Source organism: Mastigoproctus giganteus, chromosome 10 (genome assembly GCF_048544385.1).
Source record: "Mastigoproctus giganteus isolate SK-2022 chromosome 10, ASM4854438v1, whole genome shotgun sequence".
NCBI lineage: Eukaryota > Metazoa > Arthropoda > Arachnida > Uropygi > Thelyphonidae > Mastigoproctus > Mastigoproctus giganteus.
The window spans coordinates 101,920,094-101,943,314 of record NC_143584.1 but is presented as its reverse complement, the minus strand read 5'-3'; the positions used below and the strand labels follow the sequence as shown (position 1 = coordinate 101,943,314).

Genomic DNA, 23,221 nt, shown 5'->3' with positions numbered 1-23,221 from the left:
CCTTTTCACATAAAAAATGAAAAAGGCCCAATTAATTTAGTGTAAGGAGCATGTCAAATGGACCCCAGAACAGTGAAAGCAGTTATTTTCTTGGATGAGAAGAAATTCAATCTGCATGGTTCTGATGGGAGAAAAACGATTTGCCATAGACGTGGTGAAGAATACCATTCAGACTGCATGGTGTCTACAGTAAAATTCCCTACTAGCCAAATGATATGGAGGGTGCTTTTCGTATCACAGAGGAGGTCACCTGCAATTTATAAAAGGCTCCGTAAATGCCAATGGATTTTGGCTATATTGAAAGGAAAATTGCTGCCAACCATTACAGACTATTTCAACCTGCCAAGTAACTGCATCTTTCAGGACGACTCTGTTCCTTGTCATCAGGTGAAAAGTGTAAGTAATCACTTCTGTAGTTACTTTAGATTCATTTCTGCATTAGAGGTTCAAAACTAATGTGTTACATTTGTTAAAGGTGAAAAACAACTGTTAGCTGGCCAGGAAACAGTCCGGAGCTGGATCCTATAGAAAACTGTTGGCATCATGTGGAATCTGCAGTTTCCAGAAAGAAACCAAAGACCCTTCGTGAACTTCAAAAAGCCATAATTTGTGTCTGGAACCACGAACTATCAGTTGATTATCTTCAGAAATTGATCTTGTCAATGGCTCGACAGTGTGCTGCAGTCATCAGGGCCAGAGGCAGTTCAACTAAATATTAGTTTGCACCTGGTGAACTTTTCATTTTGTTTTCCATTTAAAATGATAAACTGAAAATGATAAATTGAGGGCTCTGATAACATTTCAGCCATAATTGTCGTGTTTATCGAAACTGTTGTATAAAGGTTGCAAATGCTCATTTTGGAATATTTTGAGAGCACCTGCCAAATATTAATTAGCTTTGCCTTAACTATTAATAAATATCTTGTTTATATTTCTATTGTGATGCTAGTCATTAATGTAACATACCATCACGAAAAAGGGTTAAAAATATGAAATTCCTAAGTGATGCACTTTCTTCGAACACCAGCATATATATACAGCAATACCTCGCTTAGCACGGCTTAAAACAGCATGGGTTTCACTATAACACAGTTTTCAATTATGTTCAAGTCGAAAATTTACTGTACATATTAAAACACATTCAATAGCCTAGACACGTGCTGCACATATGCCGCAGTGTGTCAAAGGCCATATTGAACTCTGTTGTCTCATATGCATACATGCCAACAGCTTCCCTCAAGCAGTTTGCAGCAACGTGCAACAGTATTCAATATTCTGAATTCCATCCTGACAAGACGACATGATAGCTTTTCATACTTTTCATTTAACAATTATTTTTTACCCCTTTAAATACGAAATGATGAGTCAATAATAAAAGCGGTGGAGCTACTAAATGTAAATGGCTAAATTTATGCAGGAAAATGGACTGAATGAAGGATCAGAGTAAAGAGCAGGGAATTTCTACAGCATCTTACATGACGAAAGTGATAACTAAGCAAAGAAGTTTGCTGTTGATTAATATGGAACATCTTTTTTTAATATGGATAGAAGATTGCAATCAAAGATTGTAATTAAAGTTCAGACAATTGCCAAAGACATTGTGAAGATTGGAACAGCTTGCGATTAGAAAATATGGACACTGCCAATGTATGTGACTGCAATGACTCACATGCAAATAACTTAGGTGATGTAATTCTCCTTGAAATTGACAAGCAAACTGCATATGAAGAAGAGGAAAACAAATCTGAAGTGGATAACACTGAAGAGGCACCAAAAGAATTTTTAACAGAAGGATTGGAGAAAGTTTTTTTTGGGAAAGGGAGGGTTACGTGGGTTATGGCCTGTGAGGTGATTATTATAAATGGAGATCAGAATGCTGAACGTAGCATCAAGATATGGCAAATTTTACAAGATGGGATTTGATGCTACAATGATTTTTATGCCAAGAAAAAGAAGAGATGACTTTTCCAGACTTCGTTATTGAAATACCTAAATAAACAATTAAGCTTTTTTCTCATCTTCCGTGATGTTACCTTTTCATTAATAAAATTTCGAAATCAATCAATAATGATATCTGTGTGACACCACGTCTCTGAAAACCCTAACAATATCTGCCATTGTTGTTTTTGAGCAATACCTCAAATTCATCAAATTTATTTACCAAACTCCTAGCATTGGTGTACACACAAGTATACAAGCACCTGTTCCTATTCTTATCTACCCTTACACAACCCATGTGTTTACTTGTACTGCAATGACTCCCAGCAGTCTCTGAAATATCCTGCAGCTTGTTTTCCAGGCTGCTGCTCATTCCAAAAGAAGCAGTGCAAGAATCACTTTCACCTCTGCCAGTAGCTACTGTTAATCTATTAGTCCTTGTATCCTCCTCAAGCTAGCAGTTTTCCGACCCACCTAACACTGCCTCGATAGCATCAGCAAATATTCTTGCACCCTTTCTATTTAAGTGTATCCCATCCCTGTAGAAGCAGTCTCTCCTGTTAACAAGTACTAACCAGGCTGAAAAAAATTTTACCCCTTGAGCCTTGTACAATCTTTCCAGGGCCAAATTGATCGACAAGGCTCTCATCATATACTCCCTCCTATCGTGTCCGGCCAGAATTGCAGACACTTTCAAATTCAACCCTAATTCACAGTTTTTTTTTCAACAGTGACTGTACTTGTTAAGTAATCCCGCCGGTCTTACTAGTGCCAACGTGTACAACTATATCACCTTTTGTGCCTTTAAAAGATGATATCCGCTCTATAACCTCATCAACTTTTGCCCCTGGCAGACATACCCTGTTCCTGTTCCACCTATCCTTTTTACAAAGCATGTTCCCCGTTTCCCTGACAATAGAGTCACCAACAACTACTAGTTCTGCAGTTATCGGCAGAATATCTCCCAAGCTTTGTTTTGAGCCTTTTTTTGCTGCTGTGCATTGTGAATTCCACCATAGTTTGGGAAAAGGTGGAAACCGGGCAGATGTTTTCGGAATGGTATTGGCAGCTGCACGAATGATAATTTCTGTGATGTATGTGACTGTATCATTGATAGTCATTCCAGTCAGACTGCATCATTTCAGTCCGCCTGACCAGTCTTCCACCGTGGTAACCTGAAAGGAAGACGCTGTCTCCCTCTGTGTAAGCAGGTTATCACAGGGAAGTGATCACTTCCACATGGGTTCTCCTCCACTTCTCAAATCAGTGAAGCGAGTAGAGAAGGGAAGCAGATAAAAAGATCAATGGCAGAGAACGTACGGGTAGACATGTGGAAGAATGTGTTGGTTCCCACATTTAGAAGGGACAGGTCATTGTCATTTAGCATATGCTATATGACTCGTCCCCTTCCATTATTAGTAGCACTATCTCACAGGGCATTATTATTAGCCATACAGTGCAAGGAAGCCCGAGGCTTATGCTGCACCAGCAAAAAAAAAAAAAAAATCCCGAGTTACCCCAAGACTGAGAAAGAGACAGAGAGAAGTAGAAAGGAATCACCAAGAAAGAAAGAGAAGAATGATGATATCCAGCTCGGAACCTTGAGTGTGCCAAGCCCATACTCACCAGATGTGAGCCCCCGGGGTTCATCCATTAAAATCCCCGAGAAGTAAGAAAGGGGGAGGCAACTACGTTACAAGATCATCAAGGTCTTCCTGGGAAATGTCAGTCCCAGGTGGCAAATAAATAGAGCAGAAGGTTAATAAAAATCCCACTGTAAGGCGAATTGAAACAGCCTCTATGCTGGTTGTAAGTAGCAAGGCCTGAACTGGGGTCTAGTTGCCTACAAGGATAGCCACTCCTCCATGAGCAGGACCATCCGCAATTCTGTCCTTATAAAAAATTGTGATGTTATGCATGGTGGGGTTATCCTTTAGATAAGTCTCCTGCAAGCAAAAGCAAACTAGCTTATGCTTTTGCAGGAGGGCCTTGATGTCATCAGTATTTTGCTGGAATCCATGATTGTTTGTTTGTTATTTGGTTTTTAGGAGCATTAGTAACCAAGGCCATATTGCTCTGGAATAGGCGGTGGTCATTCCCTGACCTTTCCGCATCCTTTGTATTTGGTGGTGACGGGCTCGAACCCCGGTATAATCAAGAAGCGTGTGCTACACACTGCTGCTCCTTCCCACCTGGCTACAGAGGCGCCTGGAATCCATGACAATTCCATTATAGGAATTAAGCCATTATTTAGGCTTGGTGGGTCCATCAGGCAGCTTCCGAGGTGCTGAGGGCTTACTTTTGTCAGTCTTGGATTTATCTCTTTTGGGAAAGTGTGGACGCTGTCCTGTGTTCATTTTCCACAAAGTTCCACAAAGAGTTCCAAGACTGATTCGTCCGGTACCTCCTTATCCTCTACATCCATTGTTTATGGTATTACGGGTGGCTCTTCCAATCTTTTTGGCTTTTCTTTACCACTTGGTTTTGGTAGTGGTGGAGCACTAGGAGGTACGGATACAGGAATAGCAGCTGACTGTGTTTTTCGGGTGGGCTTTTCTGAACTCAATAAATAGCATGCAATCGGAGTGAATGACTCTCAAGGTGGTACGGTCATCTCGTATGTGTACCGATAGTGCATTTAGCAGAAACCTTGTGGGCATATGAAGGTTTCTCGCTATTTATTTGTTGGATATGTTTTCTGGCCTTTGGGTAGGAAATATTCAGCTCTGTTTTTAATTTTTAGATTTCTTTTTCATCCTTCCACCACTGGCATGCTCTAAAGAAGGCGGGGTACTCTCCTTGGCAATCGACACAGATCAGTTTTGAAGCTGAACATTCCTTGCTCTTGTGGTCTTTAGCACCACATCGAGCACAAGCAGGGTTACCACGACAAGCTGTTTGTGAGTGGCCATATTTTTGGCATCAAAAACACCTCAGTGGGTTTGGAATGTAAATCCTCACTGGGCAGTTTAGATAGCCTGCCTTGATGGAACTTGGAGGGCGTGGGGCGTTGAATGTGAGGATAAGAACTTGGGTAGGGACGAGATTCCCATCCTTTTCTTGCGCCCTCTTGAACTGCCATCTCTAGGTAATGCCTACCAACATGTGGCAGCCCTACCATGCATTTATCAATTTTAAACCCGAAATGGCACTGCTAAGTCAATCTGCCTAATTTGTCTAGTTCTTAAAATAGCATTAATTCCTATAATTAATTACCACAACAAGCTTTGTATTATCTAGAAACGGAGACCAATAAGCTTGTAGTCTTGATATCATTAATAAATATAGAAAACAGTAATAGGTCTAGTACTACACTCTGTGGGAGTAGCAATCATTAATGTTATTATTTATTTGTTATTTGGTTTTTTTTTTTAGGAGCATTAGCAACTAAGGCCATATTGCTCCGGGATATGCGGTGGTCATTCCCTGACCTTTCTGCATCCTCTGTATTTGGTGGTGACGGGCTCGAACCCCGGTCTAATCAAGAAGCATGTGCTAAGCACTGCTGCTCCTTCCCACCTGGCTACGGAGACCCCAATCATTAACGTGGTTAGATAGTTCTTGCTACACCATAGGGACTCAAAAGATAACTCTTTGAGTTTGCCACGTAACCCACTTCCTAAGATTTGTCTTACAGGTAATAAAACACTTGTGAGCAGCAAAAGTTTGTCTTGATCACCAATTTTACATCCAAAATATAAGAATACGAAAGTTTTGTAATGTCATAGATATTTTTCCTTTGAGTCTTTGGGGTAAACTGTCCACAAACATAACAAAAATTGTCTGGATGATTTATGCACTTCCTATGTTTCTGCTTATTCATTGTAGTACTAAATGAATTTCTGAAACCATAAATTCAGTTTTAAACACTACAATATAAAAACAACACAAATTCAATTTTTATCACTGCACAGTACACAGATGTGGCAACTTACTAGTTCTACTCGTATGAAAACACTGAAAGGAAAAATATTTGCGAATCAACAGGTAGAGATGGAAATTATTTTACTGCTACCACAAGGGTTGCAGGCCGCACCCTCCTACTCTCGAGGGGCTCTTTATGTTTGGAGGATAGATTTACAATCCTGAAAATATGTCACAATCAGTTAATACTTGGAAAACCTTGGCACAGCCTAAAAAAATCCTCACCAATCCGCAAAGTGCGCTTTCTTCAAATTGCAAATTGTTGCATCGGAAGTCTCATTATGCTTATCACAAGAAAACCAAGCCCAGAATTGAACGCTAAAATTAAGAGAATTAGCTTATATCTCTTAAAATAAATCAGTGTGTCATACATTACTGGCTAGATTATGCAAAATTGGCACATTTTGATAAAATGTAACTACCTCCATATTTCATAACTGTGACGTGATGTGAAACTATCATGGTGATATTCGAAATCTACACAAAAAATGATTAAAATCAGCATTTAAGTTTTTGGATGTAAAATTGTGTTGGCTAGTGTAATTATTTTACTGAAAACTACCCATTTAGAATTTGCAGTTGTTGACATCATCAGTTGGTCCCACTGAAAGGAATCTAAAAACAGTCTAAGATCACCTCAGTCACCTTTACAAGAGCAAAATTCCTTCCTATTGCTCTTGAAAGTAGTTACATCTTTAAGTATATCCCATGTCAATATAATAGGATCACTGCCACCTGGTGCTTCCTTTATCTGGAGAATTTTAATGCATGAAGAGTCACTGATGATAATCGGATCAAGAATATTACTTTCTCTTATTGTATCTCTATCACGAGCTATAGAAAATAGTCATCCAATAAATGCAGAAATTTCCTGCTACTGCACAAGGACCAATATATAAGATAAAATCAATATCTGGAAAGTTAAAATCCCCATTATAAGACATTGGGATTTACAGGTCCAATTTATTTGTCTGCATATGTGTTTGCTATACTCATCACAGTTATTTCCCTATGACATCCTCATTTTCATTTTCCCAGTGCTTCTGTTACACTACCTCAGCACTACATTGGCCATCCACATCAACTGGATAAAGTGGCTTAATTTCTATGTGCATTTTAAACAAGAGCATAAGTCCTCTCCCACATCCCAATCCTGTCCTTTCTGTACACATTGTAATCATCATTTCCAAATTCCACATCCCTTGTGTTTAAATGGCATGATATTTCTAGTAGTCCTACAATATCTACATTTGATAGATTAAGCAGTACTTCAAATAAGGTGCCTTCCGTAGCCAGGTGGGCAGGAGCAGCAATGCATAGCACACGCTTCTTGATTAGACCGGGGTTCGAGCCAGTGACCACCAAATACGGAGGATGCAGAAAAGTCAGGGAATGGTCACCGCATATCCCTGGAGCAACATAGCCTTAGTTGCTAATGCTCCTAAAAACCAAATAACAAACAAACAGTACTTCAAATTCATAAATAAACACTAAGTAATGCTGAGAGTGAAAGAGAAAACCCAGTTATTAGGATGCAGAGGAAGCAATATTTGAAATATACTTATGATGAGAGATTAGAAGTCAGGGTAATCCCAAATAGAGATATGTGATCTTGTCTAGAAATTGGAGCACTATCAAAGATAGGCATAGAAACAGTAGGCTTTTCTTTGTGAGAGGACGGACTAAATTGTCTTTGTCCCATTGGAGAATTACCTGGAGACAGCATTTAAAGAATGAAGGGGGATTTTTGAGAATCTGTTTGTGCGGGTTTAGCAGTTTAGGGCAAAGTTTCTTGAACAAGAAGGTGGGATGTAGTGTGCTATCACTGCAAAGTTAAGGATAGGATTCTGAGTCAGTGGAAGAAAGTTATTAACACAGAAGAGGAATGAGTAGGAGAAATAACTGAACCTTGAACTTCTAAAGCTAGCAGAAACTTAGTTGCAATTACTTTAAAACAGATATGGCTCAGATGTTTATTGATTAAAGAAAATGATTAAATCTTCAAGTTCAGAGCCCTGCAGGTTACAATAGAACAGCTTTCTGTCAAGCTCTGGCCTACACATTTCTTCCAAGTGGTGCAAATTTCTTGTCTGTAGCCATGTCGCTATACTTCCACAAATCCGCATCAATAGATGACTCCTTAAAGATCCTAATTATTGTATTTGGGAAGAATCTGTTGAGCAATATTATCTTGTTAAGGTTAGAGGTCAAAGTGTAGTTTGTTCCTAAGTGACTCTCTCTCTATATATATATATATCAGCTAGTTTCTCCAGCTGATATATTAAAAAATGTTAATGTGATCCTAAATATGGGTACATAAATTAGTAAACATTTTCATTATTAATATATTATAATGACTTTAATGTTTTCAGAAGTAAGTGAATGAATTCCATGTATGTACGTGGACATATGTCTGAAAGTTTTCTGCCAATGGTTGGTTCTGTGGAGGTAGTTTCTTCATGCAGTTTTGAAATTTGTAAAAATGAAAAAATTTTTAAATAAATGCATTTAAATATTAATTTAATTGGTTCCCAAAATTGGGAACCAATTGAGTTATTGTCAAAAACCAAATCAGAAGTAAAAAAAAAAACAAAACAAAACACAAATTCAAAAATATAAAGCTGTAAAATAAAACCCTCTTTTTTTTTTTTTTTTTTAATGACTCCTCAAAGATCCTAATTAACCCCGGGGGCTCACATCTGGTGAGTATGGACTTGGCACATCCAGGGTCCTGAGCTGGATATCATCATTCTTCTCTTTCTTGGTGATTCCCTTCTCTCTCTCTCTCTCTCTCTCTCTCTCTCTCTCTCTCTCTCTCTCTCTCTCTCTCTCAGGGTTACTCGGGAACTTTTTTTTCCCCCTGGTGCAGCATAAGCCTCAGGCTTCATGGATATTAATAATAATAATAATAATAATAATAATATTGCAATTAGAAAAAAAATAATGGGGAGAGGTAGAGGTGTGGGGTATCCCTAAGCGACCTATATCTTCTATCTCCCTCTCTTTTCTTTCCTTTTTTTTTTTTCAGCTTTATATATATATATCCGATAATTCAAAATAAAACAAAATAAAAACATAAGCCAGTAGTCAGATGGATTATCTAGCCGATTTAATAACTGCAAACACAGATAAGAATAAGAATCAGAAGTAAAAAAAATACATAAAAAATTCATAAAAAGAAAGCTGTAAAATAAAACTTGTTACTTTTTTTTTTTTTTTTGATGACTCAAAGATCCTAATTATTGCATTTGGAAAGAAAGATTAGAAATAGAGGTGTGGCTTGTCCTTATGTGACCCTTCATCTTCTATCTCTCTTCTGTCACTGCTTCACTCTCTTTCCTTTTTTCCAATTACACTGTTCAACACGAAAAATGTTATGAAAATCACATTCACATTTGTCAATTGGCTCTTGTTTTCGAATGACAGTTGGGGTCTCATATTAGCGAGTTACTCTACATTATCAACTATGGCTCTTGGCAAAATGAATGGCAATACCACCATGCTCTTATTATATAATCAGCAACTGTCGCCTTGCTCTGCATCACGTGATGAGATGTTGTCACATTAAATCCATCTTCAACTGTAGCAGTAATCCTCGAATACAGCTAGGTACTAGATTTGTTCTCAGTGAGATTCCTACTTTTTGCATAGTACAGTAAACCCCAAGGGTTACGTTCCTAAGAAATGCCGCGAATACTGAGCTATGGCTCCTATAGTAATAAAGGGGTTCCGTTACAAAGTATGAAATATATAAGAAAAACTAGTCTAAAATTTTGTCTACGTACGTATTATATGTACCTTCATAATATGACTATGTACATAGACAGTACATAGTGAAATGCAAGCATATGGCATCGAAATGAAAATAAGAAACAATTTAATATTAAATGTAATATTTATTAGAAATTTCAAACAAATCTTTCAAACCAACGCCTTTGCTAGCTAAAAAACTTATCCCGCCAGTGCTATTACCAGTTTCGCTAAAGTGTTGATAAAGGAGTTTTGCCTTTTTACGAATGAAGAGTGAACTTAACGGAATTTTATTTTGAGTTCGGTCTTCTATCCACAGGTTTAAAGCTTTTTACATTTTTTCTAATTTAACATCACGAGTTACAGAGCAAATTTTTGAAGTAATTAGCGCGTTTTTACGGACACTACGGTGGATTTTTTCTTCCGATTTCTTGATTGATCGTACTGTTGACTCATTGATTTTATAATGTTTTGCCACAGAGGAGACACTTTCATCATTAGAAATTTTGTCTAATAACTCAATTTTATTTGCTAATGTCATCACCTTCTTTGATCTTTTCACATTTCCCTTGTTATTTGTAGCCAATTTTTGTACAGGTTAGAAAGAACTTGTCCACAATAAAGTCACTTTCTTCCGTTAACACACTCGAAAAAGTCTGTTTTACACTGCAAACGGTAGATTTATCACTTTTGTAAGCATATCAATTTACAAAAAGATAAATTTTATTCAATTTATAAGCATATAAATTAAAAGCAAACGACAGAACCTTCCATGACAAGTGCATAACACAAACTGAACAAGGATTAGCGAGAAACATCCATGCTCGCGATTTTGTCACCCCTCTCCCCACCACCCACTGAGCACTGTTTTGACCGGGAAAGATAATTTTAGTCATGTCCATGTTTTTTTATGGCGGAAAATGTTCACGGCACTTTAAAATTCACATTTTTTTAGGTTTAATTTTATATTAAATCAGCGACTGCGAATACAGATACCACGAATAGCGGAGGTTTACTGTATTTGTGTCATGTAAGATTAACATGCCCCGTAATTGTGTGAATAGTCTGGATGATTTCTGTTACGTATGTGGAGAAGTCACTTTAGTTTCAAGAAAGCGTCCCTTAACTTGGGCCAAAAAAAAAGGCCTACTTTGTGTGGAAAATAGGGAAAAGAACTGGACATCACACATATGCTGCCCTACCTGTTCATCAAATTCAACTCAGGGGCAAATAGAAAGGTAAGTTTTATGCCTTTTGCAGGCCTATGATATGGAGGGAGCCAACAAATCACGTTACTTCTGTTACAGTGACTCCTATTAGAAAAGGGATGACAATGAAGGAAAAGCGGACAGTGATGTACCCAAATATACCATCAGCAATTTCCACTACACAGTGAAATACTACCTATTCCTCAACCACCCCACCGTTTTTCTGTACACTCTAATGAAGATGAAGACACTGATGAACATCAACTTGATATACATGAAGAAGTATAGCAGCCATCTACATAAAGTGATCCACCATTTTGTCCAAACCTTTATTCTTCTGAACCACATAAGATCACAAGTTTAATGACCTCATCAGGGATTTCAAACTTCCGAACAAGGCACAGCTTTTAGCCTTGAGGCTATAACAGTGGAATCTTCTAGCTCATTCTGTGAAAGTGACATTTTGTACTCGAAATAAAGACTATGATAAATTCTTTCAAACAGAAGGTGAACTCACTGTTTGTAAGGATGTTGGTGGTCTGATGGCAGCAATGAACACGAGGCACGTTCCTGAAGAAAATGGCGACTACTTATAGACACTTCTACTTCTAAGGTTATCCTTAAGGCTGTGTTATTACACAATGGAAATATACTGCCTTCAATACCTCTTGCTTGTGCCATCCACAAAAAACAAACATATGCAAACATGGAGAACATCCTGTTACGATATTCTCCATGTTTGCATATTTTTGTCTTCTCTTAGGACTATCAAAAGTCTGAGTGGCAGATATGTGGTGATTTACAGGTAATCCCCATTTTATTAGGACTACAAAAGGGTTACACTAAGTAATGTTGCTTTCTCTGCAAATGGGATAGTCGTGCCAAGGATATACACTACGAGAAGAGGAGTTGGCTTCAATGAAAATTATTAACACCTGGAATGAAGAACGTAGCATTTGAACTTCTGGTAGATCCAAATAAAGTTTTGCTTCCACCACTTCACATCAAACTGGGGCTCGTGAAAAATTTCATGAAAGCTTTGGAAGTGAACAGTCCTGTATTCACATACTTGCAAGAGAAATTCTTAAGGCACTACAGACAAAATTAAGTAAGGCATTTTCATTGGTCCACAAATAAGGCAACTTTTCAAAGACAAACATTTCAAATGTGTCCTTAGTGAGAGAGAGAGAAATCAGTGTGGAAAGCGTTTCAAAATGTTTTGACTGGTTTTCTAGGAAATGTTAAAGTGGGCAATTACAGGCAATTTGTGGAAGGTCTCATTACTTCTTATGAAAAACTGGGGTGCAACATGTCATTGATGACGCATTTCTTGCACTCACATCTGGATTTTTTCCCAGCAAATTGTGGTGCTGTCAGTGACGAACAAGGCGAGCACTTCCATAAGGACATTGCAGCAATGGAATAAAGATACAAAAGGAAATGGAGTGCCACCATGTTAGCCAATTATTGCTGGATGGTGAAAAGGGATGCTCCCAAAGCTGAATACAAGTGAAAATTGAAAAGGTCCAGTGTTTGATACAGTTATGTTCATACCTACATCTTATTGCCATATAAATAAAAACTACCTTGTCTAAATATAAAAAAAAACTACTTTTTTCGAAAACAAGAACCAATTTGCCATTTTAAGCACCATTTCCGTGCATTTAGCAGACCAAAATCTATAAAGTAAACTTACTTTCATGGCCGTAATATGATATGACCCAAAATCTTTTGTTCAGTGTTATATATACATATAATTAGCTGGATTCTCCAGCTGATTTAATAATTGCAAACACAGATAATATATGGCAGCACATACTGGAAGATTCCAAAGCAATCTATAGATTCCTTGAAATAAAAAAAAAAAAAAACACATTACACTCTCAAAATGTATGCAGGTTGCAATTATTATCTCAGGGTCTAGGCTTTTCATAAAAAAAAAAAAAAAAAAAAGGATTAATTTCAATTTAATAAAGTTAAATACCCAGTATGTCCAAGTTCTGCAGCTAAATGAAGAGCTGACTGCCCGCAGTTATCAGAATTATTACATTTGCCTCCATTGAGTAAAAGAAATTCACAGGCTGTTATGGAACCCTTGGAAAAAAAAGAAATTCAATAATACATTATTATAAAGAAACAAAACAAACTGTAATTGCAGATGTGTAAAATATTGCTGAAAATACCAATGTAAACAGTAGGAAAAACTGTCATCCCTCTAATTCTAATGCAATCCTTTGTTAAGAATAGAACAATTTTAATTCTTTTACATTTAAAATTTAAGTTTCTCTAGATATACAAAGAACAATATATACATATCTTATTACGTTTTGGATTTGACATATAGACTGTTGAATCCTAATTCTAAAAATATACGTTATAATACAGTGCAGTCTTGATATAATGTTAGTCTCAGAGGACATGTGGGCACTACAACTTTTAATATTCGCATCTTGTGTTATGCGCAATATAGCCAAAAATTAAAATGAAAACACAACATTTAAAATATGACCTATTAAGCAATTTATATAAGCAATTTTAATTTCATATGTGTTAATTTTTTCTCCCTTTCGGTGTTACTCTTTTGCTATCAAGTGGATGAAATGGAACACTAAATGAATCCTTTTAATGATAAATATAGCATAGCAATGTTTTTTTAAAAATGTTATTACATAAAAGAAAAAAAATTAATTTCATATATACTTAAAAATTAAAATTTCAAAGTTGTCAATTTCTTATAACAATGCTCTTCCAAAACTTGACATATTTACAGTACAGTGCATAAACAGGAAATAAGGAACAGCTCGGCTTTGTTTATTTTTAACATAAATTTTGCACAACACTTTTTTGTAAACTACAGGCAATTTTGTTGTTTACAAAAAATTTACACAACAAAATTTTTTATAAAAAACAAGAAAAACCATGAAAAAAAAAAAAAAAAAACAGGTTAAAAAAAATTAAATACAGTGGACCTCCACTTTACAATTGGTTTACTGTGTGATCAAATCACTTTATGATGGACTCTCCATAACAAAATATTGTTCACTATACGATATGTAGTAAGTGAAAGTAATTGTGATCACGTTTGCAAACTGAATTTTACTTCTATTAAATGCCAATTCTAATAAGTGAAAATAGGAGGAATATTATCGACAGGCTATAAAAATAAAGATATGAAGCACAAATTTACGCTTTATTACCTTACCATAAACATTGTATGTCATTCCGATGTTCCACGGGTCAACGTAAGAAGCCTCACCACCATGCCCTGTCCATGTACTTCTCTCCATTGTTGATTACATTCCAGTTTCCTCCTCTCTTAATGATATCAGTCTTTTTCATGTCTTGCCACCTCATTCTTGGTCTCCCCCTTGGTCTTTTGTTCTTTAATTGAAAATCAAACATTCATCTTGGCAAATGCCTCTTGTCCATCCTCGACATGTCTGAACAGGACATGTCCGAAAAGGTCAAACAGGACCTTTCAATCCTGTCCTGGAGTTTTTCAACCTGAATTCTCTCCCTAATCACATCATTCCTGATTTTGTCACTCGTTGTCTTTCTGGTTATGCTCCTCACAAATCTCATTTCTGCCCCGTATTCTGCTTTCATCCTTTTTCTTCATAGTCCAAGTTTCAGATGCCTATGTCACAATTGGTATGTAATAGGTCTGGTATATGGCCTTACACTTCAGTGGTATGGTCCTGTTCCAGATCAGAACTTTTGTCTGCTTGTAGAAATATTCCTGCCTGCTTATATCCTGCTACTTATTTCTTTATTTATCACTCCAGTCTTTGTGATTGTGCTTCCTAGATACCTGAAGTTGTTAACCATTTTAAGCTTTTTCCCTTCCACTGTAAAGTATCTGCCAGGCTCACCACTCCTCTTTAGAACCATTACTTCACTCTTCTCCTGACTGAAAACCAGTCCAAATTCACTGGCCATACTAGCCCACATATCAACCTGCCGTTGCACTTGTTCCCTACTCTCTCCCATATACAGAGGTCATCTGCAAAGAGCATGACTTTCATCTGATCTTGTCCAAATTGTTTTGCTACTCTACATTGCACAGCATTCATCAAAGCTTGAACAGTAGCAGTGACAGGATGCCTCCTTGCCTGAAACCGGTTATTTAAAAGCTCTCTGTTAACCCCACCACTATTCTTACTTTGCTCACTGTGTTGGTATAGATATTCTCAATTCTCTCCACAAGATGTTCCCCTATCCCCAAGTTCCTCAAAACCTCCCATACTTTCTCTCTATTCACGGCATCAAATGCTTTATGTCCAAAAATGGCTTCCATAATTCTTTATTGTGTTCATAACATTTTCCATCAGTTGCCTGATGCAGAAAATTAGATCCACTGTTGATCTGCAAGGCCTAAAAGCCATACTGTTCCTTGGCCATCTGGTTTTCAATCGTTCATCTTATCTTCTGCTCCAACACTCTCTTGTACAGCTTTTTCACATGTGATGTCAGTGTAACGTCCCTATCATTTGAACACTTCTTCCTGTTCTGCCTGTAGAAATTCCTTAATTTCTGTTGATTGGGATGATCAAACTTTCTTTCCAGTCCTTCGGTACCCGTCTCTCATCCTAGATCTTGCGAAACAGTCTGTATGTCCATGCTATCCCTGCCTCGCCTGTAGCCTTCAGCATCTCCCCGTTTATCTCAATCATACTAGCAGACTTACCTGTCTTGATGTATTTCCATGCCTGCATCACATCATTAAACTTCAAGTCTGTCTGGTCTCTCTCTCTCTCAGTATCTTCTCTTTCATCCCCTCTTTTATGATCAATCTGCCTTTGTCTCTTGTGCTGACTGTCCTGCAACACATTTTCGAAATACTTCTCCCACATTTCTATTATCTCTTCATCCTTTGTTATTAGATTCTCATTCTCATCCATCAGGTATTTGCTCTGCTCACCATCTCTTCTCCTATTTCTCATCATACCATACAGCATCTTTTTATGAGCATCGCTATCTTGTCATAGAGGTTCACTCCATTCTTCCAACCATAATCTTCTCTTCTTATTGACTATTCTCTTGGCCTCTCTCTCTCTCTCTCTTTGTGGTTTGATATCTCTCTCTTTATTTCCCTCATCTCTGTTGTGGAAGTAGGTCCTGAATGCATTATTCTTGTTCATCAAAGCCTCTCTTGTCCTCTCATTTCACCATTGGGTTTCTTTCCAGTTCCTTCTACTGCTTGTCCTTCCATATACCTGCTCCACCAGTCCTACTATGCGGTCTTTGAATGCTTTCCATGCTGTTCACCATCATCATAGGTACAACCTTCCGGAACTCTTCTCTGAACATCGCCCCTTTTCCCTGTTCTTTCAACTTCCACACCTGTAGTTTTCTTTCCCTTGCTATTTTGATCCTCTTCAATTTACGGAATCTTAAAACTCCAACAAGTAAACTGTGATCACTACCCAGGGACACACTCGGAATGACCTTGACATCCATTAGTCTTCTGTGTCACTGCTTAACCATGAGTACATAGTCAATGAGGGATTTCTGTTGATCATTCCGACTGTATCTTGTTACTTTGTGACTCTTTCTCTTCTTGAACCAGGTGTTTTCTATGACCAAGCTGTTCCGTAAACAGAAATCCATCAGCCTCTCCCATCATCATTCCTATGTCCCCAACCATTTGGACCTATAATGTCTTCTAGTCCTTGTCTCTCCATTCCGACTTTTGCATTCAGGTCACCTATGATTACTGTATCTCTGCTTGTGATGTTCTCTTCGAGCTTGTCCTCAAACTATAGTTCTCCATCCTTTTGCAACCGATAGCATTGTACTATCTTCAATGTTTTGCTGTCATTCATTTGCAATTTAATTGACACGAGTCTGTTGCTGATATTATTCACTTCCAGTAGCCTTTACTTAACACGTTGCCTACTGCGTCGGCCATATATGTCTGACATTATTATGTTTTTCAGGCACTGCGTCAGACATATACTGCCGACAACCACTGTTTCAGTGGGAGCTGTGTTGGCTGTATAGCGCTGATGACTGTTGGAAATGTACATTATTTTTGAAAAGTGATACATGCGATAAAATTTGCACAGCGCTCTGAGAAAAAATAAGCGAGTAAATTATTTAAATTTAAATGATTTAAAAATTCTTTATTATTACGAATTTTATAATTACAAAATTATGAAGATTTATGGTGTTGTCCAAAACACTCCAAACACATGAAAGGCTGATGAATACAGTCTGGGCAATACGTCTAAACTCTTCCCCTTTCTGCTAGCAACAGATCTTCCTTCTGACTTTCAATTTTACATAACAAAAAACGCACATTCTTCTAGCTTTCTTGTTGTTTGCGGCTAATTTTTTCGTTAGTATATGAGTGTTACCACATTTTGACTTTTCACGTTTCTCTTTCCGTTCCATATTTAGCAAATGTGTAATTACCTCTTCCCAAAAGCTTCTTATTTTTATTTGTTTTCGCGTGGCACTCTTGTATACAACGTAAACATTGACAACTGATATTCCAAATATACAGGGTGTTTCAAAAATGATGGTCAATAATTTAAAGGTGAAAAGTACAAACTAAAATAAGCAAAAAAGTCCCAGTGAACATCGGGCCGCAAATAAACCATTTTCGAGATAATGCACATTTTCTGTTAAGATCTGCCATGATGACTATGGGAGCACTAGTTTAGCAAAAAGCTGTGAATCCTTTACAAAGGGTGATTTTATTAAACATAAGATAATACACTTTTAATTTTTGGTTTCAACACCACAGGATTTTACAGATGTTAAATGTTCTTTCTAACACCCTTTCCTCAACATCAGGTGTTATGCTTCTGGGCCTACCTGCTCGTACTCCATGTACTAAGTGCCCATGTTCTCTAAGGCATTGAGAACCCTGATGAATGTGTGCCTGTTGGGCTGCCTTCAGTGGGGAAATGCTTCTTGGTACAAACGTGCAGCCTTGAGTGCACTGCTGTTGACTTTACCATATACGAAGTGCATGTCCACATACTCTTCATTGCTGTACCCTCTTTCCATGTTGACTATCCTTTGACAAGTACTAGTATGTCTGCTACATCTCAGAGAGAGAGAGAGGAAACAGAGAGAGAATGAGCATAATCTAACCTAAATAAACAAGTTAGTGGTGGATCCCAACTAGAAATGTGCAATATCTCGAAAACGATTCACTTAAGGACCCATGTTTACTAGGCTTTTTTTGCATATTGTAGTCTGTACAGTTCACCTTTAAATTACTGACCATCACTTTTGAAACACCCTGTATATTCTATTACTAATTTCCACTACAGATTTACCCTCTTTCTTAGCATTGTGGCATACGAACCCATTTGATCCGACAGATTAATGCCTGCTTTTCCCTTATTATATGCTACAATAGGTAGTGGTTTTTTTTTTTTTTTTTGGCTTCTCTCCGTCTTTCTTTACTGGTGGAGGGTCCATCAACCATTTCTGGGGCATGCTTTGTTGTTAGTAGTCTTACATCTCGAGCATCTCGCCACTTTAGAACAATAATTCCATTTTTTTATTCCTTCGCGATCATCTCCCCTTTATTTAACATTGAGTACATGACTTCATTGGGCATAAAGTTTTTACTCGCCTGTAATGTACCAACAACGTGAGTTTTTTTTATGAAGAAACGACAACACCAGATGGTAGCTGGTATAAAAACTATCTACGTACAAGGTGCGACCTTCATTTAGAAGTCTTAGCGATAATTCTTTGCAGACCTTTGCAGCTAAACCTATGGATTTTATATACTTTTCAGATTTACTGAATAGATCTTGCTCAACTAGGTATATCCTTCAGTGGAACATAAGTTGAACAACTTGATTCCATATCTGTGTGCTTTATTTGGTATATACTGTCGGAATATCAGCCTGCCTCTTCAATAAGAGTTTCGTCAATGACGAAATCTTGGCCAGGGAAAAATATTTTCTGATATTTCAGCTGCAAAACATCTATCAGGTGTTGTATCTTACTGAGCCTGTCCCCTGGAATAGCAGTTTCATTATCTGAAAAGTGAATGAGGCACAACAATTCAAATCTGTTGTGAGACATAATTTTTGTTATTAAGTTATTTTTATAGATAGGTTTGGTTGACCAGTAAGATGCAATACTCCCCAATCTTACTAGTCCCATCCACATAAGAAGCCCGAAAAACTTTCTCATCTCATCAGCAGTTGTTGGAACCCACTTTTTTAGATGACTCTGCCGCGAAGCTTGGGTACTCTGAATTTTCTGTTCGGCCTATCTGTTTGTTTCCGTTACAATAAGATTTATTACTTCTTCATCAAAAAATAATGAAAACGCCTCAAGATGAGTAATGTTTCTTGATACATCTATTTGCCGTCCCAATTTGCCTGTAAAATCAAATATTTTTTGGCATCCTTCATATTCAGTCCATTCAATAACTTCATTTGTTTCAGTCACTTCAATCTCAGGTTCTTCGGGCTCTTCAAATTGCTCATCAGTGTTTTCTTCTGCCATCCAGTCTTGAAGTGTTTCTTCAATATTTTCCGGTATTTCAGTATAGATCGTGTTTACTACCAGATTATAATAGATTTCACTAGCTGAAATCCATCTGGAAATTGTTTTTATTGTTTTATGGTAGTAACCCCAAGAAATGTTCTTTAGTAAAATGTGAACTAGTGAGGTATTAAGAGTTTGTCTGCCTTTACAGTGTTGTTTATTCAGTTGCTACATGCACACAGCTTTGTTTATGTGTATCAAGTGTGTTCTTTATTTTGTAATTGTGCTTTATTCCTTAAAAATGAGTAAAATACTTAAAAGGTATGAAAAGGAAGCATGCTGGTGAAAATACTACAGATTCAGACAGAAAAAAAAAAGCAATAATCGATAGACAGAGGTGGAAATTTGGTGAAAAATTCTTACTTGGGAAAATTTGTAGCGGCCTCATACTAGCATTTATGGGCAAAATCAAACCGACCTCCATCGTCTTCTGGCTTCCGGCCCACCGGGGTTTCCCCGGTAAGGCTTAAGACCAGTCCACCTCTGTTGATAGAGCAAAAATATGAAATTGTGAAACCCTTTGAGCGAAATAAAAGACCATGTGATATTGCACGTGCTACAGGCCTAAATGAGGCAATGCCGAGAATTAGAAAGAATGCAGAGAAAATAAAAAAAAAACTTTCATAGCAGGAACAACTCAAAGTGTAACAAAATCCATTTGATCAAGGCACAAAGAATTGGAAGAGATGGAATGGCTGTCATCTGTTTGAATGACATAGAGAATATCAAACAAAGAACAAGTTTGCGTATGATAGAAGCAAAAGCATTAGCAATATTTTATTATGTAATAGTCATAATAAAATACATAAGTATTTTATTATGGTTATTTGTTGTGTTTGGTAATGTTTTGGTTAAAAATGTGTGTTCAATCTTGTGTGGTCAGCACCTAACACTATTTTTCCCATAGGGCCTGTTATTTATATTTTTCACGATTTTGCCTTGCACAAGGGTTTCTAGGAACAATACAACTATCATGCTATATGAGGACTGACTGTACTTGGATTTCAGGAAAGCTATTGATACTGTTGCACATGGAAAACTACTGTACAAATTGGAGCAGTATGGCATTAAGGGCATGTTGCCGCTATGGATAAAGGGATGGTTAAGAGGGAGAAGACTAAGAGCAGTAATAAGTGGACACTGCTCTTCTTTGACTAATTTTATCAGTGAACTCCCCCGGGGTTGGGGCTCATTATTGTTTTCTATATTTATCAATGGTATAGATGAAGGTATATCAGGCTTAATGTTCAAGTTTTCATATGATACGAAGGTTGCCAGAGTTGTTAATCAGAGTATGCTATAGCAATAGGATCCAGAAAAGTTGGGCAGATATGCCGAGAAGGGGGCAACTGAAGTTTAACATTGACCAATGGAAAGTACTGGAAAAAACACTTCAAGACTGGATGGCAGAAGAAACACTTCAAGACTGGATGGCAGAAGAAACATTTGAGTAACAGTAACCCCAGAGAAACATACCAACTGTGTGGTACTATATTCAGGGTCGTAGAGAATGAAAAAGACTTGTGGGTAATTGTGCAGTCAGATATGAAGTTTTCTGAGCAGTGCAGACAGGCTGCCAATGCAGGTCATGGGGTCTTGTCGATGATACACAGGAATTTTGCTAGTGGGGAGAATGAGGTAATTATTTCTTTGTATAAGGCAATGGTCAGGCCACTTGAGTACTCCATATAGGTCTAGAAGCCTCATTTAAGAAGGATGTAGAGCTGCTAGAATGAGTACAGAGAAGGGTAACAAGATTGGTGAGGGAACCGAAGGGGTGCTCTTACCAAGAAAAGCTTAAACTCTGTAAATTGCAGCAGCTAGAGACTAGACACCTTGATCTGATTGAGGTGTATAAAGCCTGGAATGGATTGAGCAGGCTCAATGCTGCTGGGATTCTTCCTCTTCTCAGATTATGAACCTGAAGGGGTATAAATTGAAATTGAGGAAGGTCAGTTGTAGAACTGATGTTTGGAAACTTGCCTTTAGCCAATGGTGGTTGATTGCTGGAACAAACTTCCATTTGTTGTTGTGGAAGTTGACAGGTTAAATAAATTCAAGGAAGAACTGGACAAATGCTTAGAGCAAATGGTTGTGTGAAATGGGATTTTTTTTTTACTGATGCTGTATAAGCTTGCTTTCTTCCATCATATGCCCCCACTAATGCTAATGTGCTGAAACTTGTAAGATTTTGTAATAAAGTGTGTTTTCATTAACTTCTCTCTTCAGTTGTATAAAGTTTTTATACAACTGAAAGAGAAAGCATGTAGGTCAAACCTTTATGTCCTTAATATTTGGAAATTGGAACCTAAAGTTGGAGCATTTTAAATAGAAGGTGGCAGTGAAAATAGGATTTCTTTTTAACTCGTTAGCACTGGGCGTACTCGCATGGGAATGCTAATTCAAAATGTTATTATTTTGAATCTGTTGCAATTCCATGAAATATTTCTCTATATTGTTTATTTATATATATATATCAGGAAATGATTCATAGACTGCTATCAGCTCCAGATGTCTTCAGTACCGATCTTGTAACCGTTGCAAGAGGCTGATTTATTTTTCTAGTGACTCATGATCATATTTTATTTTAACACAGTGTTTTTTAATTGTTTTTGTTTTACAATCAAATTTAGAGACATAATATATACTGTAAATATGAACAAAATTTCATTTAATACCATTTTTCTAGTTATATTTTTTTTTTGTTTTTTATCTTACTGTCCTCAAACGGAGATGTTAGACTTTACTGTATATAAGTTTTATTTTTGTTTATACAACATGTGCAGGATTCATCAAACCATATAGTTTTCTTTCACAATTATTTTACAACATACTCATTGATGATATTTTTGAAAAATAATAAAATAAGAACTACAGGAACTGTGAGGGACAATCGAGTTCAAAACTATCCTTTTATGGCATCTAAAGAAATGAAAAAAAAAAAAAAAAAATGGAAAGAGGTACTTATGACTATAGGTTTGATGTCATCACAACAGCATATTATGTATAAAATGTAAAGTTAACAACATATGTTTTATTCCTACCAATTATGATTTTGTTGAACCATTACAATAAAAACATTGGTCAAAAACTATAAAAGCTAAGGTCAATATAGAACAACCTGCATCATTTGCATCGAACAATAGAGGAATGGCTAGCATAGATCACCATCATCAGCCATTTTCAATTCACTGCAGGATGAAGGCCTCTCCAGCAACATTCCTTGTTCCTTCTGTTTTGTGCAATGGCCATCCATTTACTACCACACGAACTCATGAATTTCATCTGTCCATCTCCATTGTTGTCTTCCAGATTTTCTTCTAGCTTCTCTTGGGTACCATTCTGTTATTTTCTTAGTCCATCTGTCATCATGTCTTCAGGCTATGTGTCCTGCCCAAGACCATTTTAGTTCTTTAGTTTTGATAAGAATGTCCTTTACTTGAGTTTGCTGCCTAATCCATGTGTTTCTCTTATTATCTAGCAGTATGATCCCCAATATAATTCGTTCCATTCTTCGCTGTGCAGTTCTCAGCTTCTCTTCCATTATTTTGGTGAGTGTCAAGTTTTACTTCCATAAGTCATGGTGGGGAGTAAACATTGGTTCATTATTTTACATTTTAGAAGATTGGGATATTGCTCCTCAGTATGTGACTATATTTCCTGAATGCTATCCATCCAAAATTTATTCTTCTCTTGACTTCCAGCCATATATCATTATTATAGCTAATGACTTGTCCCAGATAATATATGAATCCATCTTTTCAATTACTGCTCCTTCAATGGTTACATCCCTTTTTGTGGCATACTTGTTCATCATTACTTTTGTTTTAGCCATATTCATCTTTAGTCCGAAATTTTTACTAACTCTGCATAAC

At 37.1% G+C, this 23,221-nt stretch overlaps 1 protein-coding gene across 1 annotated transcript in view; it reads right to left on the bottom strand.

Annotated features, from left to right (window-relative positions):
• The window catches only part of CenB1A (Centaurin beta 1A), an 806,494-nt gene that overhangs the window by 48,461 nt on the left and 734,812 nt on the right, over positions 1-23,221 (bottom strand). The window contains exon 21 of the mRNA XM_090384002.1: positions 12,805-12,914. Coding sequence (XP_090240128.1) covers positions 12,805-12,914 — 110 coding nt within the window. The remainder of the gene's footprint in view (positions 1-12,804; positions 12,915-23,221) is intronic.